The sequence below is a fragment of the Osmerus mordax genome, chromosome 11 (assembly GCF_038355195.1).
Source record: "Osmerus mordax isolate fOsmMor3 chromosome 11, fOsmMor3.pri, whole genome shotgun sequence".
NCBI classification, from domain to species: domain Eukaryota; kingdom Metazoa; phylum Chordata; class Actinopteri; order Osmeriformes; family Osmeridae; genus Osmerus; species Osmerus mordax.
This window is the reverse complement of record NC_090060.1, coordinates 12,910,378-12,934,798: the sequence shown is the minus strand read 5'-3', so window position 1 is coordinate 12,934,798 and position 24,421 is coordinate 12,910,378. Positions and strand designations below refer to the sequence as shown.

General features: G+C 45.2%; 1 protein-coding gene across 2 annotated transcripts in view; it reads left to right on the top strand.

Annotated features, from left to right (window-relative positions):
* nbeab (neurobeachin b) overlaps positions 1-24,421 on the top strand; it is a 137,282-nt gene that overhangs the window by 17,716 nt on the left and 95,145 nt on the right. For both annotated transcript variants that reach the window (XM_067245669.1, XM_067245670.1), the window contains exons 2-15: positions 4,885-5,116; positions 6,707-6,807; positions 7,107-7,202; positions 7,515-7,636; positions 9,332-9,458; positions 10,901-11,020; positions 11,784-11,930; positions 15,606-15,803; positions 15,948-16,081; positions 17,512-17,620; positions 18,785-18,937; positions 20,629-20,797; positions 22,661-22,740; positions 24,081-24,143. In XM_067245669.1, coding sequence (XP_067101770.1) covers positions 4,885-5,116; positions 6,707-6,807; positions 7,107-7,202; positions 7,515-7,636; positions 9,332-9,458; positions 10,901-11,020; positions 11,784-11,930; positions 15,606-15,803; positions 15,948-16,081; positions 17,512-17,620; positions 18,785-18,937; positions 20,629-20,797; positions 22,661-22,740; positions 24,081-24,143 — 1,851 coding nt within the window. The remainder of the gene's footprint in view (positions 1-4,884; positions 5,117-6,706; positions 6,808-7,106; positions 7,203-7,514; positions 7,637-9,331; positions 9,459-10,900; positions 11,021-11,783; positions 11,931-15,605; positions 15,804-15,947; positions 16,082-17,511; positions 17,621-18,784; positions 18,938-20,628; positions 20,798-22,660; positions 22,741-24,080; positions 24,144-24,421) is intronic.

Genomic DNA, 24,421 nt, shown 5'->3' with positions numbered 1-24,421 from the left:
TGTGCTAGCTAGCCACAAGGCCGTAATCATATTTCAAATCTGGTCAAATCTGGTCAAAATTCCCCCCCCAATATATTGATATAAAAATATAAATGCCCTACGACATGCAACCATGCATGCTGTCCGAAATTATCATAAAACATGTAATTCGTCCCCCCCAATGTTGACTCCATGGTTAAGGCCTTGGCTAGCCAGATAGAGCAGAGGAATCCCAACACTAAACAGGTAATGGTTCTAGGAGGTACGATGGGCTTGAACATGTTTCTTTAGACTTGTTTCACTTCTCACAATATTCATATTAAATGATGGGAAGGCTGTTCTTCACCTCAGTTCCTCCCTGCTCTCCAGGGAGAGCTTCGGCACAGTTCACCACAACCAGCACCACTGTAAATAGGACATCACTTCTATTTATTTTCACCCAATTTAGTGGCCAGTGTTGGCTTGCCTTGGAAACCGTCTCAAGTCCAATCTCTGCTGCCTGTCACCATGGCGACGGTGAGTCTCTAGCCCAGCCTATTCAGAAGAGCGGAGATTGGAGGAAGTCTTCAGAGCTCACATGCAGCCATGCTAATTCCCAGCCTTGCAGTCTGTGGTAAAGGATGCCATGACTTGGAAGACACCACTGAAATTCATGTTAGAATAAACACGGTCATTTACTTTCACCTGTATTATTTTGGTGTCACAGATTTTGAAATTATTTTATGATGGACAACAATTTCTCAGATTCAGACACATGCGTCATGAATGGTCTAACCACGCAGGTATTTCTGCTAAGCTCTCAGCAGTGTTGGGCTCCTCCATGTAACATCATCACCACCCTACCCTACACACCTAACCCTTAACACACTAAACACCTTCAACCTCCAGAAACTTCTCTCTTACAACAATGTTACCCATCTGCAATGGGCTGAAACTGAATTTAGACAGTGTGTACTGTAATCAGTGTCTGAGGACACAATGATTTTCCTACTTCGGGTTGTGGGGGAGGGGCTTGTACCCTGAAATTCAGTCTCTCTCAAGAATGTGGCTGTAAATCATAATCAAATGGAATGACAGGCATGCTCACAGTTGTGCTGTGTATAAGATAACAATTAAGGAAATCTATTTATTAAAAATTTAAATGTAAATGATTATAAAAATATATTACTGTATTACTTTGCCTTTATATGGACAACAACCACTGAAGATTATGACTTGTCTCTACTGTACTTCGCTCATTTCAATTTTGCACTCTAGCTACTGTGATAACCTTTTGTATTTCTTTCTATAATCCCTAACTAAATCCTTAATTGAAATAATATGATTAGGTAATTCCACAGGAGGTAGGTCTGCTCCTCTCTGGGGAGTAAAGAAATAGGCTATCTTTTCTCCTGTCTGCAACCCCAAGATTAAAGTCCCAATGCAGATACTTTCATAATTTGAAAGGCAAACATTGTTGGCAGTTTAATTTTCTCCTCAGCCACTTCTGTCCTAACAGTGTCAGTACGTGTGTCACATGGTACTGTACACACATTTACTTTACATTTGCACGTCTTTGATGCTGTACAGAAAACAGAATTCCTATTTTACATGGAGGCCATTTGAAATCTCTTTGCATTCGTATACTATTGTAAATACCACGTTTCCCTTAACATGCAAATTGTGGCAGAGTGTACAGGGACTGATAGTGCTTAAGCTGACACTAGACCCCCTGAATGACAAGCCACCTCCTGCCAGAACTCCAGATCAGCCTTGATTCACTTCCAGCCCTGGGGGGATGCTTCAGACTGGGCCTGCTTTGTTTGATGCTCATCACTGTGCCGAGACTGGAGATGTAAGAGAACATCCCATCCTCAGCTCACACAGAATCTATTTCCATTGCTGCAGACTTGCCAAGATCTGCCATTTATGTAATCCATGTGCTCCCATCGCTCTGCTCTCCAAAGTCCACGCTTGGTGACTTAGGGAGCCTCAGTAGTTTACTGGGCTGTCTACTTAGAAACTTCAGTTACCTCCTGTTCTTTCCAGGCAGGGTACACCTGTATACAATATTGCATGTGTAGTCTGAATAGTCTGGCACTGGCATACAGAGAATTAGCCTCAGAAATATCCATCTATATTCTTGGTTTGTTCAAATTAAAGTAGTAGGAACATGTTTAGTTTGCAGTGCTTCTCTCTCTTTGAATCAATCTGAGAAATGTCCTAGAGATGCGATTGTGGAGAATAAAACACAATTTTTCTTATCGAGACAGATTTTATCTCTGTGGTCTCTAGAGGAATCATTTGGTTATTGATCGTTGTTAGTTGCCAATGTGCAATGGACATAATTTCCATTTGATAATATTTCACTGCAGCAATTATCTTGTACAATATTTTTGGCATTATGGCTTTGGCCTTTTGTAGAGTTTTTGTTTTACAATATGATACTGTGCAAGCAGACATGCAGTGCAGTTTGTACTAAACAATATTTATGCTTTTAGCAGAAACACATCCAGAGTGACATGCAAATAGTGCTCAAAGAAAGTCCAGCAGTAAAAACTTTATTTTGTTGATCAGAGTTAAGGAATAATCTGTACCATGCACATTGCAAAATATCTACTTCTCAGCTGAAATGAACAACAGGAATAATATATCTACGAGAGTACAAGTATAACATTATGCATTAACATGCATTAGTGCAGTGCACCAAAAGCGATGCCATATCTGAATCATTTTATGGGTGCTGTCTCTTACGAGACAGTGGCCTAACAGGATGTCAAATAGAACATGCAGAACATAGACTGATTGGCAAATATTAGCCTACTGAAGTAGTATGTATTTCTAAGTTCTGCCCTTAGGCCAAGCGAATCCTAAACATCTAGCCTTCACATCTAATGCATTCGTGACATGGGAAGACCACACAAACTGTTTAATTTAATATACACAGAAAAACAGTTATGTCTTTAAGTTGTTACCATTGATTATATGGCCTAAGTGAGATGGCTGAAGTGGTATTCATAATGGGTAGTGATTACTCTAAACCAATGAGAGCTTCCTTCTTGCTGTGGTGATCTGAGTGTAATCTGTGATTTGCTGTTTTCATTCACCACTTGTAGCACAATGGTATGAATTACTGGGAATATCTCATTAAACTCCTCCAAACAGTGCCTATCTGGCAGCCTGTGAAAAAAGAGATTAATAGGAGGACAGGAGGGATGGAAGATCCCAGTCTGCCCACATCTCCTGTGCTCCACTGCAGTCTGCCCACATCTCCTGTGCTCCACTGCAGTCAGCCCACATCTCCTGTGCTCCACTGCAGTCGGCCCACATTTAGCTGGAAAGGTATTCAACTAGGCCACATTAAAAACTTCCTAGAAAAACAAAATTACACATGCATTTGAAATCCACAGACATGGTGAGATGAAAACTGGATATCGTATTGGCTTATAAAGTAGGCAGTGGAGTCCAGTTTAAGCACTGCTAGGGACATAGACTAGTTTTGTGTTGAATAATGAGATGGCCTTTTAACACTTCAATGATTCACCTCATTTGTTCAACAGCTTGTTAATGGTGGGGATAATAACTAACGCTAGGAGATGCCATCCCATGCCACAGACAGTGCAGGCACTGCTTAGTAAAGACATACCAGGGAGGTGAAATGAAAATCTCCAAACCCTGTCAAACCATGTTCCTGGAGAGAAACCCCCCTCCCGCCATTGGTTTACACTCCAACCCTGTTCCTGAAGTGCTACCCTCTTGTAGGATTAATTAGCTGATTGACAAGCTGAGTCGTGTTTGTTAGCTGGGGTTGGAGTGTAAACCTGTATGAGGGCAGATCTCTAGGAGCAGGGTTGGAATGTAAGCCTACAGGAGGGCAGATCTCCAGGAGCATTTGCGTTTCATCTTTCTCTGATGTTTTGGGGAATGACAAGAAGTAAGAAAGTGGTGGTTGGGAGAGAAGGAGATCTGCAGGGTTAGGTAGATAGAGAAGAGGCAATGAAGGAGATGAGGACTATGGCAGTCGGTTCCCTTTGCATCACTGTTATCATGGCTTCTATATTTAGTAAAGGACTTGTTAGTGCATGCTGTGGTTTTATGGCGCTGGTCTCCACAGCCTGGGCGCTGATCCGCTTCAGACTGCACATTACTCTCTCCTCACCTCATAAGCTTAAAAGATGTGGAGCCCCGCGTAATCATTTGTTATTGGCTCACTGAACATTGTGGCTGTGCGGTCTACAGATATCTGCAGTCCTTGTCTGGGTCGAAGCCAGAGAAGGTTATATGAACACATCTTTTTCCCAGCTTGTGTGCTGTTTGACATGTTAACTTTGATACTGCCCTTTTCTTCACAGTCTTAGTGTTTATTTGAACATTTTGGGTCACTTCAAATCCTGACAACAAGCACGGAGCCAATATAACCAAAACAGTCGCTCACCATCACTCAGCACCATCCCATGGCACTGTTTGTGAAACAGCTTTTGAACTAATCAGGCTACTGCATTCCATGGAGGTTTTTGTCCTGCTCTCCAGTTGCCCTGACAATCTTCGGTCAGGATGACCTGCCTCTATTTGTGCTGTTCAATGCCTTAAGGGCCAGTTCCATGCTTGAGGAGCTTCTCGTATAGCGTAATCACTTGTTGTTTGCTTTTTTGGGGCATTGTAACTTGGGTGTGACTCAAAACAGTGAAGCGTTTGTAGGCACTTACTTTATCTCCGCTTTCAAGCCGACATCTGATTTATTTGGCTTTAGTGCACGCAATTTTCAGGGATGCTTAGCAATGCAATCGCATTATCATAGAGCTTTGCCAATCTGAAGAAAATGCTTGAATTTCTTTTTATCTCTCTCTCCTTCTCTCCACTTTTCCTCTCCCACCACCTCTTCCCAATCCCCTCACCCAATCCCTCCCCTCTGCTGTGAACCTGCAGCTGGTGGGTGGGGAGTTTGACCTGGAGATGAACTTCATCATCCAGGAAGCAGAGAGCATTGGTTGTATGGTGGAGCTGCTGGAGCCCTGTGATGTCACCTGCCAGGCTGAGATCTGGAGCATGTTCACGGCCATCCTGCGGAAGAGTGTCCGTAACCTTCAGACCAGCACAGAGGTGGGCCTGATCCAGAGCGTGCTGCTCATGATGAACTCTGTGAACGACATGATCGCAGGTATGGTGGGAGGCTTGTCCTTGGGAATATCAGGCCAATGTCAGCTACAGCTACACTTTCCTTCAGTATTCCTTTTGTGCTCTTTTCTGTACATCAATGGAGAATGTTAGGCAACAGCCATGTAGTATGAGTCAGCAGGTTTTTTTTTTTTTATGAAAGGGAATGTGTCACACTTTAATGTGTTTTCACTTTTTTTTCTTTCACTGGCTTTTATGCATCAGAATTAAAATTTAGCATTTGTTTTGTAATCTCCTCCAGTAATAACTATGACTTGTTCCACTCAACTGGACTGAATATTGAGTCAATGTGATAACCCAGTCACAAAACTTGTTACCTAGCCAGGTGCTTAACAAGACTGCACAGTACAGTACTGTGTGTATTAAGTTGATGTTTTAAACATAATTGAAATTCATCTGGATTAAGAAAGATGAAAAAGATTAGGGCAGAGGTTTTGAACCCGTAGACCTCACTGGAATATCATCTCATGGTCATTGCTATTGTGCCATCCACTTAACTTGTTGACAGGTTTTAGGTTGAGTACAAATTCTGTAAAGTAAGAATGCTTTCCAAAATAGAAATGTTAATAGTTTATTCTTTATCAATTGACACATTGCAAAGAAACAATCTAGTTATACTGTATTAACAAGGTCTCGCCCAGGCAAACACTTCAAGGCAGACAGGGGGTTCCAGTTGTGCTGTCCAAGCTCTTTTGAAGAGACACAAACCAACGAGCAGTGTTGAGGACCGTAAATGCAGTGGTCGTGCAGCAGATGAAAGACTCTCATCATCTAACAATCATACTTACTTACCTTCGCAAATGGAAGACATCCAGCAGTTCCATCAGGTCGGTATTGGCAGAAACTAGAGAGACTCTGGTACATCCATCTACTGTCTGGAGAAGTCCAGTCAGAAGTGGTATTCATGGCACAATTGCATCCAAAAAAGGTGGAACCAAGACCAAGTGACTGATCTCTGCACAAAAACAAATGAACTGGGGTGCAGAATGGCAGCAGGTTCCCTGGACAGATGTGCCAAGATTTGAAATATTTGGCTGTAGCAGAAGGCAGTTTGTTCATGACAAATATCAAATACCCAGAGCATTAGCCATTAGATGGCTGCGTGATCAAAGAGCTGCTGTATGATTGTGTCCTATAAAGTGAAGGAAAAAATCTCATCAGTCATGGTGTGTTTTATTATGAAATTGAATGGCGGTTTAGATTGTATAGAACTTATCATATTCAATTCCCTTTGAGATGAAATATAACGATATCATTCTGCTCTTCTCTTCTCCGCTGTGGAAATAAGCGTTACTGTATGCTCTGCCTCTAAGTATTCCCCTCCTATGTTCTGTTTTAATGGGTTAAAATGATGGTCTAATAGTCCTTATATGGTATACATATATAACACCTTACTCTTGTGTAGATAGCTAATCAAATAAAGACAGCTCTCTTCCATTTTACATGAGGGAATCCTTCGCAGTCCTAGGACACCGTCCTACCTAAACATCATAATCAATGAAGGCGGACGTTTACTGTATTATATGTTACTCTTCAACGACTTCTTGTTGTACCAACCTCCATGTTGCTGTAGATCTGTTGGTGGATCTGCTGGGCGTGCTGGCCAGCTACAGCATCACAGTGAAGGAGCTGAAACTGCTCTTCAGCATGCTGCGAGGAGAGGGGGGCGTGTGGGTGAGTGATGGCAGGGACCGGAGGGTGTGTGTTGGGCAGGATGAGGGGACAGCCCGGCTGTGACAGGGAACCTGTCTGCCCCCTCAGACTCACCAAGACTCTCATCTGTTTCGTGTTAGTGCTATTGAAATGCGGCCATAAGGGGAGAGTTCGCAGACAGTGTATTGACGGGTAGAGGTGGGGAGATGTCGTGAGACCTGTTTTTAAAGGGATTTTTTTGTCTTGTGTTTTAGAATCCTCTCTTTTTGTGTTTGATGAACAATTCGGACACGTGGTCTCCATCTCCTCTTCTCCCTCAGCCAAAGCATGCAGTCAAGCTGCTGGCAGTGCTGAACCAGATGCCCCAGAGACATGGCCCGGACACCTTTTTCAGCTTCCCTGGTCGCAGTGCAGCGGTAAGTGTGCCTCAGTCTTCTACCTGCTCTGGCCTTGGCTGCCTTTGAGGTAGTAAACCTATCATCCACTCAGATAATGAATAGAATTTGAGCCGCGGTGAAAAGCTATTACAAACTATAAGTGATTCTATGAATAGTGGAATGTGAATTCCAAATTGACAATGTGCTAGAGCTTAGCTTAGCTTCCAGTTGTGTGATTACTGCCATACGATATTCATTAATGGTTAACTTGACACCACTTACAGCTGACTGTTCATGATATTTCTTAAAAAAATACAGTAACCACCAAATGTGTTTTTTTTTCCTATTCAGGCCATTGCTCTGCCTCCTATAGCTAAATGGCCTTATCAAAACGGGTTTACTCTCAACACATGGTTCCAGATGGACCCTATAAACAACATCAACGTAGATAAAGACAAACCATATCTTTACTGGTGAGTAGGAAACATGGATATACGTTATTCTATTATATTTTGGGCATGACTGTGCTGGCTGGTGTAGACAGTATCAGAGCAGGATCATTTGGGGGAGGCTCCATGAAAACAAGGATTAATGTAGTTTTTATTGTTTGACATACAGAGCCCACGTCCAGGCTTGTGGGTAATTAGATTAGATCAATAGCCCAGAAGTGCAGTGTTTATGGCCCGCTGTGCAGGCTATCAGGAAGCGAGTCCCTGAGAGACAAGCAGGGGAGGAGGAAGGGTAGGTGGAGGGATAAAGTGGGTGGGAATGACAGAACAACAAAGATGTGTGTGAAAGTTGAAACTGGAGTGGGATAGATAACCAGCGGGAAAAAAGTGATCATTAATTAGTCAGAAACAATCATTTCCCAACTGTGAGGACGTCATGGTTTGTGTTGGACCGACTGGCTCAAGCCAAACCAAGTGATTTGTATTCAAGTGCTATTAGTACACATTGGAAATTCATGTGCCACAGCGCTCACATTGTTAGGTAGTTACAAAACAGGCTTGATTTGCTGTGTTAATCCTGGTTGTGCAGTGCTGAGGAGCCGTAGGGAGGCACATGAAAGCAGCAAGGCCTACAGAGGATGCTGCTCGATCTGGCTGCCTGCAAGAGTCTGCAGGCTTCTTCATTCTACTGCAGAGAAAGAGAAAAAGAAAGAGAGAGAGAGAGAGAGAGAGAGAGGGAGGGGGAGGGGGAGGGGGAGGGGGAGGGGGAGGGGGAGGGGGAGAGGGAGAGGGAGAGGGAGAGGGAGAGAGAGAGAGAGAGAGAGAGAGAGAGAGAGAGAGGGAGAGGGAGAGGGAGAGGGAGAGGGAGAGGGAGAGGGAGAGGGAGGGGGAGGGGGAGGGGGAGGGGGAGGGGGAGGGGGAGGGGGAGGGGGAGGGGGAGGGGGAGGGGGAGGGGGAGGGGGAGGGGGAGGGGGAGAGAGGGAGAGAGGGAGAGAGGGAGAGAGAGTAATGACCACAGGTCCCCTGACAGCACAGTTATCTGACTGCTGTGGTCCCCCAGGTCTGGGACAGAATCTTATCTCCCTGTAGCCCTGCTAACATCCATTTTCCCAAGTCCCAGTCTTGATCAGCACAGTTAAAGCAGCTAATGTTTTGTTTCACTCGATCCTGCTAGGGAGTCTTTGAAGAGGGTAGCACAGAGTGTGGGCAGATAGTGGGTGGGCATCAGTGTAAAGCGCTTGTCCACCAGAGTTCAGAATATATAGCGAGCTGTTGAGTGGGTTGGTGTGTACAAGTGGATGGGTGTGTAAGTGTGGGTTGATGTGTGTACGAGCAGGTTGTTGTGTGAGATAAAGGTAGAGGACAGACTCCAATGTGACTCACATTAGAGCCTTCTTTTAATTGACTTTTTTATGGTCCATTTTGACAGTTTTCGGTTTATCAGTAGTTTTTGCTTCAACTCGTGTTTCAGTATGCATCCAGTTTGCATCTAATTGCTCTTCAATTATGTTAACATTTGAATGAGCGTAGTTACATAAGGGAATGAAAATATCCAAAGCCACTTAAAGATGTATTAACGTCTTAAGTACTGAGACTGTGGGCAAGTTAGGCTTGCAAATCATAATCCTCGTATACACACTCAACTAAATGTACTTTAGATATATACATGCTTTCTTGCTGACAAATGAATACATATTTTGACTTATTCCCCATTTACAGCTTTCGCACAAGCAAAGGAATTGGGTACTCTGCACATTTTGTTGGCAACTGCTTGATTGTGACATCGCTCAAGTCTAAAGGCAAAGGTTTCCAGCACTGCGTGAAATATGACTTTCAGCCAAGGAAGGTAAGTGTGCTGCTGTGTTTGTTAATCACAGTGTTACTGGAGATAAGTTTAAAAGAGGGTTTGCAGTTAAGTCACAACTTTTGTGACAAACATCTGTCCAAATGAAGCCCCTCCCTCCAGTATTTAATTAGAGTGCCAGACACTTTTATTACTGACGTACTGTAATCCAACACATGCTGCAGCTGCTCCCACTTCACAGTAGAGCCTTTTGTCCAGCTGTGTTCCTCTAGGGAGACAGTAGTCTGGTGGACAGTAAGGGACACCTCATTGTATCTGATCAATCTGTATCTAGTGATTAACTGCTTGGAAGCTTCATTAAAACTGAGGGTTCACACTGATCTAAATAGTCTGGATTTGAATTAAAAGAGGTGATTTAATCTTTTTTTATTATTATTGTTGCCAAGCAGTTTGCAAACCGTCCAATTGACTATAATACTGTTTTCTACTCCATGCCGTATGTGAGTGCACAGCTACAGTACTCCATGCAGTATGTGACTACACAGCTACAGTATCATAGGATTGAGAAGGACACCCTCACAAGCTTGTGTTATGAGACTCCAAATGCAAATACAATAGACAGCATTGAGGAACCCTATTCACATGGTGGGGCTTAGCATATTGTGTTTGCTTTTATGGCTGGAGTGGTTCTGGGTCTTTTCCTGATCTGCTGTGTCCTGTATCGCCGGCCAGCAGCAGGTCTGGTTCTGCATATCAATAGAGTGAGAGGAGAAGCGCCACAGAAAAAAACAATGGCAACACAAAACCTAGTGTGTTATCCTGTTGAGGGCTAACCTCTGCTTCGCATGCATAGCAGGCTTCCGATTACTTCTCTCTCTTTAGCCTGGGAGATTACTCAGAAGACACTGTTACAGAATGTTCCCTACAGGATAACTGATCAGTGTTATTCTTCACTACTAGTCTGTCTTGCCCTGGTCTAGCTGGGTCTACTCTGGTCTAGCTGGGTCTACTCTGGTCTAGCTGGGTCTGCTCTGGTCTAGCTGGGACTATCTTGTCCTGGTCTAGCTGGGACTATCTTGTCCTGGTCTAGTTGGGTCTGCTCTGGTCTAGCTGGGACTATCTTGTCCTGGTCTAGCTGGGACTATCTTGTCCTGGTCTAGCTGGGACTATCTTGTCCTGGTCTAGCTGGGACTATCTTGTCCTGGTCTAGGTGGGACTATCTTGTCCGTGTTTAGACAACTCCTCAGTCACTCCACAGGTCTAATATCAATGGTCGGCTGTAATAAGTTCCAAAGGTGCTGGCAGGCTGGTGGTTTTGCTTTAAACCAGCTCTGGTCTGCATCTGAAAGGAAAGCAGAGAGATCCAACAGATCCTGTCCCTAGGAAAATCTCATAACAAACTTTTATCACAGCTTGTATAAAAACGATGAATGATTTCAATGTAACTGCTGTGAGTTTGATGTCAATCGTCTTGACTCCCCTAGTGGTACATGGTCAGCATCGTTCACATCTACAACCGATGGAGGAACAGTGAGATCCGCTGCTATGTCAACGGACAGCTGGTCTCCTATGGCGACATGGCATGGCACGTCAACACAAATGACGTAAGGAACCTATGGCTAACACTTTCTACGTGTTTTATTTGCCTCCTCTGATGTTGATGTTTACCACTGTTTAATTATCCTCCAGAGATTTAAACACTAAGATTAAACGTTCTCCAGCAGTGATCAATAACACAAATTAGTTTTCACCATGTTGGCGTACATTTCTCTTGGGGGCATGCATTTTATTTGAAAGCTTCAATTTGAAAACACATTTCTCCTTGAGATTAATAGAGAATGAGGAGTGGAGAAGAAGTTACATCTGCAAAGTTAGAGAAAGATGGTTGTGGACATCCACCACCAAAGTAAGAGCCTCCAATCAGATCAAACACACAAACTTCACAGCCTTCATCTCCCTCACCAGAACAGTGGTGCTAATTAACAGTGTGTACAGTCAAATCTGAGTGTCAGGATTTGTAAGTTGATGTCATAGAAAGTTTACTTTAGTCCTGGCTTATGCAGAAAACGGACATAACTGTAAATATTAAATACATGCGCAAAGCTCTTTTTGCACTAGAGGGTAATTAATATGAAGCCCTACTCTTTCAGGCTTGGTTTTCTCTTGTGCAAACCGGTTCAGAATGCCCCCAGAGTGGGAGACTAGCCACCATGCCTCATCTTTATCATGCACACTGGTATTCATGTACATTTCTGTCTTAACTGACCTGCTACTCAAGTGTCTTGGACGTTTGGATGCCATTCCTCCCCCCTCCCACCTAGCCTGACTCGAGGCCATGGCCTCTTCCTCTCTGTGTCCCTGTTGCAGAGCTATGATAAATGTTTCCTGGGGTCTTCGGAGACAGCGGACGCTAACAGAGTGTTCTGTGGACAGCTAGGGGCCATCTACGTGTTCAGTGAAGCGCTCAATCCGGCACAGATATTTGCAATTCATCAGCTAGGACCGGGCTATAAGGTATGTACTCGGCTGACTAAATTAGATTACACGCAAGCAGCCTGCATTACCTATCAATCTGTGAAATCAATGCTGGCTTGGTGCAGCTCCCTGCCTTGTGTCTCTATCCTCAGAGCCATGCCATGCAGCTCAGATAAATGCCTGCATAAATTCCCCTCTGCTCAGGAATGTAACAGTGGAGGCACGAAAGCATCCGCCACTGGCTCATACACTGCTAGGGCTGCTTTATCAGCTCCACCAGGTCTGAAGCACACAGGCTAACTCACAATTACCCCACTGCTTTTAGGAATGCTGAACCATTAAAATGTATTTACTTCTGGTTGTTTACCAAGCAAGAGCCTAGACTACTCAGTAGAGGATGAAGTATTGTTTCTCAACTGATTTATTGCTTGCTGGAGACTGGTTTAAATATGTTATGTGCTTTACACGTGCAATTGTATGAACAGAAACTTTATCAGTGTTCTTTATCTGTTCTTAGTCTAATTGTTATTTTTTTATTTTTTTATCTGCACTATTTGTTGCTGTGTTGGAAGTGTCATGGCCTGCTCTCATTAGTCTGCTGTTTGTATTTCAATCTTGTCAGGTTAGTACCTCCCAGGCCTCACTGCCTGTCTGTGTATCTGACTACCAGAGATCATTTCCTCTAATTGATTTTCGAAGGTAATGATGCTTAGTGTTAGAGAGAGTTAGAGAATGCCTCATTAAACTCTCTGCAGAGAGGGCTGTGCACCGGTGGCTCACTGGGCAAAGCACGTATCGTATGGGTTGAGGCGTTACCACAGAGACCTGGGTTCAATTTCAGCCTGGGCCGTTTCCTGCTTGTCACCCCCTCTCTCTCTCCCAGCCTTTCCGGTCCATCTCTAACCATCCCTATCCAATAAAGGTGTTAACATAAAATGAATTTATTAGGCCGGGGTATTGAAGTCAACCTCCCACTCCCAATGTTGGGGTCTGTTCTTTTCATGGAGTTGTCTTTGTTTTAGTCCCAAACAGAAGGACGTTCAGACGATCACCTGAACGGAGAGTGACAGGTCAGTGCTGAGGTATATAAGAGCTCACACACAACAGGGTTGTGAGTGCGATGCAGCTCTACACAACATCCAGAGCTCTACGAGTGCCTGGAGAGGGACACCGTCACTGGGCTTTCTCTGTAATAGCTGCTGACTTGCCGTTTCCCTTCTTAATTGTGGTTCGAAACCTTCGATTACAGAGCTAACGCGCCCCGATGCGATCCGCAGATTGCTTACAATAATGAAAGAGGTGTTCTGGGGAGGCAATTACCTCCTCTGATGAAGTTGTGAATGGGGCGCTCCTGGTGTGAGATGCTGAGGCCTCAGTGGCGCAGGCAGGTCAGGGAGTTGTCAGACGAGCGTGCTGATTGGATGGTACATCCAGCGTCCTGTTCCAGGAAACAAGAGGCCTGTCTGTTCTAATCGGCGGAGCTGCCACGGAGAGGCTGATGGCACTGCAGCCAAGGCCAGGGCACAGGCATCCGCTGTGATCACCAGGCAGCCAGCCTGGGAGCTGTCTCCGCAGAGGCACCACGCATGATCAGGAGTGAGGATAACACATCGGGTCCCAACATGACTGATTAACAGTATGGTACTGTCACCCTCCTAACACAGGACTGGACTGTCACCTTCCTAATACAGGACTGGACTGTCACCTTCCTCATACAGGACTGGACTGTCACCCTCCTAACACAGGACTGGACTGTCACCTTCCTAATACAGGACTGGACTGTCACCTTCCTCATACAGGACTGGACTGTCACCCTCCTAACACAGGACTGGACTGTCACCTTCCTAATACAGGACTGGACTGTCACCTTCCTCATACAGGACTGGACTGTCACCTTCCTCATACAGGACTGGACTGTCACCCTCCTAACACAGGACTGGACTGTCACCTTCCTAATACAGGACTGGACTGTCACCCTCCTAACACAGGACTGGACTGTCACCTTCCTAATACAGTACTGGACTGTCACCTTCCTAATACAGTACTGGACTGTCACCGTCCTCATACAGGACTGGACTGTCACCTTCCTAATACAGGAATGGACTGTCACCGTCCTCATACAGGACTGGACTGTCACCTTCCTCATACAGGACTGGACTGTCACTTTCCTCATACAGGACTGGACTGTCACCTTCCTCATACAGGACTGGACTGTCACCTTCCTAATACAGTACTGGACTGTCACCTTCCTAATACAGGACTGGACTGCACCTTCCTAATACAGGACTGGACTGTCACCTTCCTCATACAGGACTGGACTGTCACCTTCCTAACACAGGACTGGACTGTCACCTTCCTAATACAGTACTGGACTGTCACCTCCCTAACACAGGACTGGACTGTCACCTTCCTAATACAGGACTGGACTGTCACCTTCCTCATACAGGACTGGACTGTCACCTACCTAACACAGGACTGGACTGTCTGCTTCCTAACACAGGACTTGACTTCCTTAAGTTAATATGCGTTAGCATTGTGGGGGCCTCAGTGTCAATGTGTGATGAAAGATGAGTTTTGGCTATGTTGAAGATGTATTCGGTTTTTGTTTTGTTAATGGATGTTGCCACACATTTTCAATGGTGCAATAAAGTTCAGTGTGACCTGGAACATGGCTGACTGCAGGAGGGACAATGAAGGTATGCTCTGAACCCCCTCTCTCCCCCCCCCCACAACAGAGAAGACTAATGTTATCTCTGAGAGAAACTGGCATAGAGGTCATTTCTGCAACCCAGCATCGCCTCACAATCTCAGCAGTGTCAGTCCGATGGAGATAGGCCAAGATAAAAGGTTCTTGTTTTGTTTTAATCTGTTTTATGTGACTAGCAAGCTCGCCGGGGTGGTAACCAATGACTGGAAATTAAGAATCAGACCTGCATGTGTGCGTTTGAGCCCCTAAGCTAGTCTTCTGCTTTAGGGAGTTAGCCTGAGGGAAGCCCCCGGCATGGCTGGCTCCCAGCACCGAGGTAAAGCCTTTTCCAACTGGGCTTTAATCCTGTTTTTGACTGCCTGGCCTGCCAGCTGAATCATTGGTTCTATAGGTAGTTGTTTATCCCGACCCATGGGACCATAATGTTAACTGGGCCTAGTGCACACTGGGGAAGGACTGGGGAGCCGGCTAGCTCTCCACGCTTCTCGAGATTAGTGCAACTTGGCCCTTGGACCTTAAACCAGAAGAAGATGACTATGTTGATGTGTGTGGTTTATGATCTACTCTCCCCTGTATGCACAGTAGCATATATAAGGCATTATTGTAAATTATATTAAAGCTTTTATGACACATCAAAGGACATCACATTCCTTCAGCACATGGTATTTTCTGTCTCATCTGGTTTCACCCCTCCTCACCTCTAACCTATATCCTCCATTTCCCGCTGGGGAGCTAGAAAGCAAAATATTAATTATTCATCTCCCCGGTGAGAGGGCTTGATGTGCCTCTGAAGCAATTCCACACAATGCATTATTTGCTTTATTTAAGTGTTGTCAACTGCCAAGATTTAATTGATTGAATGATGGATTAAGTTAAGGTGCAACAAGCTATTAGACATTATCGACAAGCAACATCAGTAGAATGATGTTATCACTCACTCTTCCTTGCTTTCTCTCTCTGTCCCTCTCTTGCTCTCTTTTGCTCTCTTTCTCTCTCTCTCTCTGCAGAGCACATTCAAGTTTAAATCAGAGAGCGACATTCACCTGGCAGAGCACCATAAGCAGGTGCTGTATGATGGGAAGCTGGCCAGCTCCATATCTTTCACCTACAACGCCAAGGCCACAGACGCCCAGCTCTGCCTTGAGTCCTCACCCAAGGAGAACTCCTCCATCTTTGTTCATTCACCTCATGCCCTCATGCTTCAGGTGACTCACCCAGGGACCTTTTCACTTCCTAGTCTAAGACAGTTTGACCTTTTTGGACTGCTAATCTGGGAATTGTCTAAAATATACAGTTTGTAACAGTTTTTTGTGCCTGCATCTGAGTGTTTTATTTGACCTCTCTACCAGGATGTGAAAGCCATCGTGACTCATTCCATCCACAGTGGCATCCACTCGATGGGGGGTATCCAGGTCCTGTTCCCCCTGTTTGCCCAGCTAGACTACCACCAGCCGAGCGACTGCCAGGTGGAGACCACTGTCTGGTGAGTACAGAGGATTGTCCTGTTCAGACATTCACTCACCTTCCACCTCACCTCAAAGTTCTTCATGCACAGCAGATTGGACTACCATTGTTTTAGTGTACAATACTTTGGGCCTCCGCTCCCCTCCCTGCCTGCATCCTCCTGGTCATCCTGAGTTGGGTTATGGTTTGACCCACTCTGGCCAAGCCCCCACTGTGCCTCGTATGCAATCAAAGCCCTGCTATAATCCTCTCTTAGTTCAGTCACAGGGGCCTGATTGGGCAGTGTGCTCTCTCTTTCCTTCTCTCCCTCTCGCTCTCTCTCTCGCTTTCCTTCTCTCTCCACTTTTCTCTGCCCCTTTCTCTCTCTCTCTCTCTCTCTCTCTCTCTCTCTCTCTCTCTCTCTCTCTCTCTCTCTCTCTCTCTCTCTCTCTCTCTCTCTCTCTCTCTCTCTCTCTCTCTCTCTCTCTCTCTCTCTCTCTCTCTCTCTCTCTCTCTCTCTCTCTCTCTCTCTCTCTCTCTCTCTCATTCCTCTCTCTCCCTCTATTCCCCTCTCTCTCTCATCCTGGCCTTGTGCGCCTGAGTGAGTGCCAGAAGCTTAGCAGCCCCAGCACAGCTTGCTTGACCAGGCTCTGAAAAGAGTGACTGTGGCTAAGCTACCTCTGTCGTTGGCCTCAACTTATCTTTCATAATTATTTAATCCTCTCAGTAAACTCCTGGTGACTGATGCTGCTCCTTCCTTGCCTTGTGGAACAGCCAGGGCCTTGCCAGCCATTATCAGTGATTTTTACTGGATGAGGGTATGTGTTTGAGAGATATGAGCAGAAGAGTAATCTACTCACAGATGCTCACAGAATTGAGCATTTTCCATGTGGGTCTGTGGCTCTACCTGGATTAATATCGCACAGGCTTCTGTGTGCTTGCGTGTGTGTGTGTGTCTGTGTGTGTGCATGTGAATGTGCAAACGTGTGTTTGTGCTGGGTTGAGCCATGATTGTCAGAGCAGTGATGTGTCCTTGTTATGCGGGCTGGTCTTGGAGAGGGGCTCACTGGAGGATGTGAGGGAAAGCTGATTAGGCCATAAGCAAGCCCCACTGTTCAGCCATTCAGACTCAGTCAAGATCTACTGAGGGAACCAGCAACAAAGAGACTCACCCACCCCAATGCAATAATCTACGGCACCTGCCATTTTTCCCATCAGGAAAGTGTTCATTTTAGATAGAAGACATATTAAAGAGCTGGGTTCAATTCCTCGGTCATTTGCTGACGTACCCAGTAAAGACCTTGAGTGAGCTCGTCCATCTGTCACACTGTCACCTTACTGTACAGCTTCTGATCCATTATTTAGTTATTTTTTCATTAGTATTGTTATCACAGAATGTAATTGTATTTGTGGTCCTCTTAACTACAGTACCATATGTGTGTGTTAGTGACAGTGTGATTTGTGTTGCAGTGCCACCCTGCTGGCCTTCTTGGTGGAGCTACTGAAGAGCTCTGTGGCCATGCAGGAGCAGATGCTGGGAGGGAAGGGCTTCCTGGTGATTGGCTACCTCCTGGAGAAGGTACATGAAACACCTCATCTTCAGTAAACCCAGACAACATACAACCACACAGATGCACAGAGAAAGGGGTTAGATATGGTTTAAGGTATTTCGATATTAGATATTTTCTACAGCTGATCAAGACCCTAGTGTACATAATGTGGAAATATCATTCATAAGACTTACCTTTGAAGGAGAACAATTTGATCTTCCCTCTCAATGAATGAAAATTGATCTGCTACCTTGAAATCAGTAGACACCCCTGCAGGCCATGCAGTTCAGCTTTAAACGTACAAATATTAAGCAACACATTGCTAAAATGGAATGATTCAAGTTCAAGTGGGGCATTGTTGGAATGGATTAGATAGCATTTATTGAACAATTGAAGAAACTATTTTGGAGAGCTTTTTGTCTTCCTGCGCCTTTTACACTATACATCTGTGTGGTGTGATAGTAGTATCCTCAGGGCCTGTCAGAGCAGCCTGACACCTCATCACCAGAACCCAGAAACCTGATAGAGGGCAGAACAGTAACACCCATCTATCTCTCTCTTTCTGCCTTTCTTAACATTCTCTTTCTCGCTTTCTCATTCTGTTTCGCCCCTTTCTTTCTCTCTCCCACTCTCTCTTGCTCTCTCCCTTCCTCCATCACTCTTCGTTTCACTATTTTGGAATGCATTCCAACAGCTTGCTGGCTTCCCCGGAGTGCTAGCTGTTTTGCAACATTGAGAAATGACTCCACTTTGTCACTCAGTGGCTGTTTAGGGCCTTCAGCTGCTGCTAACTAAGAGCCAGTCAGTCACACCTGAGAGCTGATCTGGTTCATCCCCTCCTGCTGCCAACTTTCACACTTCTACATATCACGCCATCTGTTACAGATCTGTTTATGCCACATATTCCCCTCTTCTTCTCATTTCTTCTTCCCTCCTTTGATGTTCCTCCTCCCCTAATCCATGCACCTGAGCAGGAGACGTCACATAAACAGTCATAGCAGGTCATATGAGGTCAGAACAGGAATACTTCAATGAAATTACATGAAACATAAGATCTCGCTGCTGATCCATGATACATGAAGTAGCACGATTTGGATTAGAATTTGGATAAATGAATGGATGGATTTTATGGATTGATTGATGGATAATCTGATTGGTGGATTGAACGATATCCCTGTGTCCTTGTCCACCAGTCATCGCGGGTCCACGTAACCAGGGCGGTGCTGGAGCAGTTCCTGTCCTTCGCTAAGTACCTGGACGGTCTGACACACGGAGCGCCGCTGCTGAAGCAGCTGTGTGACCACATCCTGTTCAGCGCTGCCATCTGGATCCACACCCCCGCCCAGGTGAGCTCTGCCCGCTTCTTCAGTTATGGTCACATACAGGCAGGCTGCTGCTGGTGTTCAGATCCAAAACTGCAATCAAAACAAATGATTGGGTCTATCAGGGAGACTTTTATTCTAGATACTGCCAATTCAAATCCAGAGATCTTTTGAATGAAAGAAACCTACACAAATACCACTCAACACCATGGCCCATTTAAAGTAAGCTAACATCCCTGTACAAAAATGAATTTCCTCATACTGTATGCATTAGAGATTTCACAGTTGCATGAGTTCATTGCCTGCTGTCACATATGGTTTCTAAACCATGAGAAGTTTTTTTTTCCAATATTTTTTTTCAAGTTTAAGACTGACATTTTCTTCCCCATTTTATAATGACCCGTGAAAAAGTGGATGAGTCGTATCAAAGGAGCTGGGTTTGTGTGGCGAATCCATTTTCCTCAGTGATGCTGCTGCGGAGGCCCTTCATGAATAAATAAAAGGGAGCTGTACACACAGAAGTGCTGGGCTGAGTGTGTCTCTAGAGGACAGCCCTGACACTCCTCCGAAATGGAGCAGGGAGAGACTGAGAGAGCGAGGGAGGAGAGACTGAGGGAGGAGAGGGAACGAGAGAGCGAGGGAGGAGAGACTAAGGGAGGAGAGGGAGGGAAAGAGCGAGAGAGAAAGGGAGAAGAGAGGAAGGAGAGTGAAGGAGAGAGGGAGGGAGGAGAGAGAGAGAGAGAGAGTGAGAGAGGGAGAGGGAGGAGTTGGAATGCGAGGGAGAGAGAGGAGAGAAAGAGAGGGAGGGAGAAGAAGTTATGACTGAGGTTAGAGAGCTTTTAGATACTACACCACCAACGCCTCTGACTTCATTCCTCTACAGGACACTTGAATCTACATCTCATCTACATGTGGGTGTGTCAGGATAGAAAACAGTGTGGACCTGGGCCTCCTGTTTAGCTGTACACAGACAGACCATCTGACCTTGTTCCCTTCCCTCTCCTTGCTGCCTGCGCGTGTCCTACAGCATGGGTCTGATTTGAGCAGCTTGTTCTATTTCAGACACATTCTCATGGAGGTTACGTAACCGACAGTGTGATTCTCTATTATCTCCACTTAATTACTGCTGTTGTTCATGTTACTGCTCCAGTTGCTTTTGTATTTATTCTCCTTCCTGTGGAATGCCAAGGTCTAAGATATTTTCATCTGTATGACTGAAGTGGGAATAAGGATTCTTGTCGGTTGCTAATTACAGACGATGTGCCAATCAGTGGTGAACTGAGTGAAAGTGTGGTTGTGATACATTTTCATTTATTCATTTAGCAGACGCTCTTATCCAGAGCGACTTACAGTAAGTACAGGGACATTCCTCCGAGGCAAGTAGGGTGAAGTGCCTTGCCCAAGGACACAACGTCATTTTGCACGGCCGGGAATCGAACCAGGGACCTTCTGATTACTAGCCCGATGTCCTCCCACATCTGTGGAATGTAGTAGTAGTAGTAGATACTTTATTGATCCCCAAGGGGCAGAATGTGTGCCAAACCTGTTCTGCTGTGCACTCGTAGTATGACAACCCCAGCTGCTCATCAACCTGCCCAGCACACTAACTAAAAGGCGTTTAAAGGATTATACTGGCTGACATGTGAGGGAACAACCGCTGTGCACAGGTTAATTGCAAATGGTTCTGTGTGTGTGTGTGTGTTTTCCCACTCCAGGTGCAACTCTCCCTATACACGTATCTCTCTGCAGAGTTCATCGGCACATCCACCATCTACACCACCATACGCCGTGTGGGCACCGTGCTGCAGCTCATGCACACACTCAAGTACTACTACTGGGCCTGCAACCCTGCAGACTGCAGCGGAATCACTCCAAAAGGCCTTGGTGAGCATACAAACACACACTCCCCCACACACAGACACGCAAGGCTGTTTTTTCAAGTGGTCATGTCAGGGGTCCATTGGCCTGAAACTAAATAGTAGTCTTTTTGCAAAAAGAATTACTGGTCATACACTTTATATACAAGTTCCAAAGAGAAGTGAGAGATTGATGAACAGAATGATTGTGTGTCTGTCTGAAATGGAGGTTGCCCCTGAGTGCTCTGGGTTTTAAATGAGTCACCAGCACATGGAGGCCTCTGTCATGTTAGGATTGTGGCTGTCAGTGGAGGAGACATGAAAGCAGACATGTAATATCATTATTAGAGAGGGGGGCGTGCAGGGGGGTTAGAGCTGTGGAACTGGCCAGGAGATGACTGGCATCCCTACTCTCTAAGCTAATAGCTAATCACAGGCAGGCTGAACTGAAGTGAAAATGACCTTCAACTGTCTTGTCCTCTTCCACTCTTTTACGTTTTATGAAAGTTTCACTGTTTCTGTCTCAAGGGCACCAAGAACTGTGGAGGTTAAAGGCCTGTAATACAGTTGACTAGATTGCAGCACAAGGGCAGCTTTTGTCCTGTATGCTGGCTGGAATTGTTGTGGTACATACAACAAGAATATCCCTTTATATCCCACAAAAACGTTCTTGGGAATATTCTCTCAGTGTCATGGACGTACTTGTCTCTTAATCACATCAACAGGAAGGTCAAACACCATCTGATACCATGTTAGACTAAAGAGGGCCCTGCTGTCCTGATGCTCTCCAGCTCACTCTAGCCTAGTGTTCAGTGACTGAACATAAATGTTTAGATGATTACTCATGGGAATGTTCTGGGGCTGAGAGACTGCGTACAGTACAGAATCTATTTAAATATCAAGGTCCTGCAGGCAGGAGGATGTATTTTTTTAATACTCCTAATTTGTCCGAACAGTTATTGTCCTTCTTCCTCTCAGAAGATAAATGGCTAAACAAAGACGCAGAGAGAGAGAGCCAAGGAGATAATGAAGTGTTCAATTATAGGAGCGAGGAGAAGTTTAGAACAGAGCTGCTCCAGGTATTAGCTCTGTCTCTGGAAAATCTTCCTCTATCTCAGGGCCACTACAAATAGAGAGTGCTATCAAATTAATTACCATCATTCTCAGTCTTACACTCGCTGTCTCTGCAGGCCCTACCCCATATTGACAGTTACTTTGTCAAAATTGTGTCACCAGGAGAGTGTTTCTAATGTGAGTGCATCATTGTTTGTGTTGTGTGCCACTTGTGAAATGCTTGACATATTTTAATTTATTGAATCGGTGAATGAACAGCTGTCAAATTGATTTAACCAAGGCTGCGACCCAGTAATGAATGTTTTCTGTGCCTTTACGTATGCTCAATCCCCTCAGACAAAGTCTAACCAAATGAGCTCTGGTGTTAAGCTTCCACCAACCGATGTGTCTTGCTGACATGACAGCTAATCAATGGTCTGTGTCATAGGCCATGTTTTATCATATATAATTATTTGGGTAGCATATGTCTATTGAGCTGACCAGAAGTTTGTGATGGGGGGGATGGCATGTTTTGGTTGAAGTTAACTTCAGAAAGATGACCCAAGTGACATTGAGCTGGCATACTGCTGGCAGCTTTAATGAGGTCTAGGCCAGAGTGATGGGCAGTTTGGCACAGTGTTTTCACCCTGGCAGCTGGGGTTGAGCATCATGGTGTGAGATTCATGCCAGTCTGAGTACGAGGACTTAGGCTAGCATCTGACTTCCTGTTTCTGTTTCTTCTTGATGTCATGTCCTGTGTCTGTGTGTTTGTGTGTGTGTTTTTTCGTGTGCACATGCATGTGTCTTTGCGTGAATGTATTTTTGTGTGTGTGTACAGATGGACCGCGTCCCTCTCAGAAGGAGATCATATCTCTGCGGGCGTTCATGCTCCTGTTCCTGAAGCAGCTTATCCTGAAGGTAAACCTGTCACCCTTGTCTCTCACACGCAACCACACACTGACAACACACACACTGACGACACACACACTGACAACACTTACCCTGTCTCATGTGGCTGCAGTCTAGCACTGTCCATGTTTTGCCTGTCAACATAACCTTAATCTATTATCAAATTCAAGGGTTTGTATCAGGGAGTTTGAGAGTGAAAGAGAGTGAAAGAGAGTGAAAGAGAGTGAAAGAGAGTGAGAGAGAGTGAGAGAGAGAGAGAGAAAGAGAGAGAGAGAGAGAGAGAGAGAGAGAGAGAGAGAGAGAGAGAGAGAGAGAGAGAGAGAGAGAGAGAGAAGGCCTCCACTGTGGAAAGTGTCAGTCAACCTGGGTTCTTAAAACACCAATTATCTTTCAGTTTGTTTTAGCTGCAGTCCATAATGAGGTGTCTGTGTTCTCATCAACAGTGTTTAAACTTTACATTCTAAAGCTCCATAATAACATGGTCAATCAGGTAGCAAATTTGAAATTAGCTTACAATAGAAACGTTCTGAAACTGCATCCATTAGCTCAGGGCTCGAAAATTAATGTTGTCCCGTCGTCCCGGGGATGATGAAAAAGATGTCTGGGACAGTTCAACACAGACTAAATGTCTGGGACAGTTCAACACACTTTGGGAAGACTGCGGGGCGATAGACCATAACAATATGACATGCGTACACCAGTGGTTCAACACCTTTAAACACAAGCCGGGAGAAACATATCATCACATTTAGCTCTAGCTTAAAATCCCATAAACTATGAACAATATATTCACGTTACAAGCACTGCTATGTGTCATGCGCTGCTCCACGGTGCGCGGTCGCACTTCGTCAGACAGTGACCGTCCATCATGCGTAAGCTGGCTAGCTACCAGCTGACATTAATTCCAACCCGCCAGCAAAGTTTTTGCACCTCTGTATTTTTCAAAACCCTACTTTTGCACTTCAGGACGGTACCTTGACAGTGAGGGAAAAAAGTTTGTTGCGAGCCCTGCATTAACTGCTCCTAAAATGAGATTTTTGCAATCTACACATTGACTTGGTACTGGCTCACATGACTCAGTGTTTCCCCTACCATTATATTAGGGGGGCGCCCCGCCCCCCCCCCCCCCCCCCCCCTGGAAGGTCAAGTTAATAAAAAATAAAAACTTTTTTTATTTTTTGTTTTTGTTTATATATATATTTTTTTTTTGGTTGCGTCAGAATGACAAACTAACACGCTTGGTGTTAGTTACAGTGCGACATCTATAGGGGTACTTAGGTTCTTAAATACTATTCAGATTTATATTCCTCAGTTTTCCTCTCTGGTAAACCGCTGACCCTTCCTTGCAGGACCGAGGAGTCAGAGAGGATGAGCTGCAAAGTATCCTCAACTACCTTCTTACAATGCATGAGGTAGGACATCATACACTGCCTTTATAGGACCACCCAGTCCCAGCCCCTATAGGACAGCCCAGTCCCAGCCCCTATAGGACAGCCCAGTCCCAGCCCCTATAGGATCACCCAGTCCCAGCCCCTATAGGATAACCCAGTCCCAGCCCCTGTAGAATAACCCAGCCCCTATAGGATCACCCAGTCCCAGCCCCTATAGGATCACCCAGTCCCAGCCCCTATAGGATCACCCAGTCCCAGCCCCTATAGGATCACCCAGTCCCAGCCCCTATAGGATAACC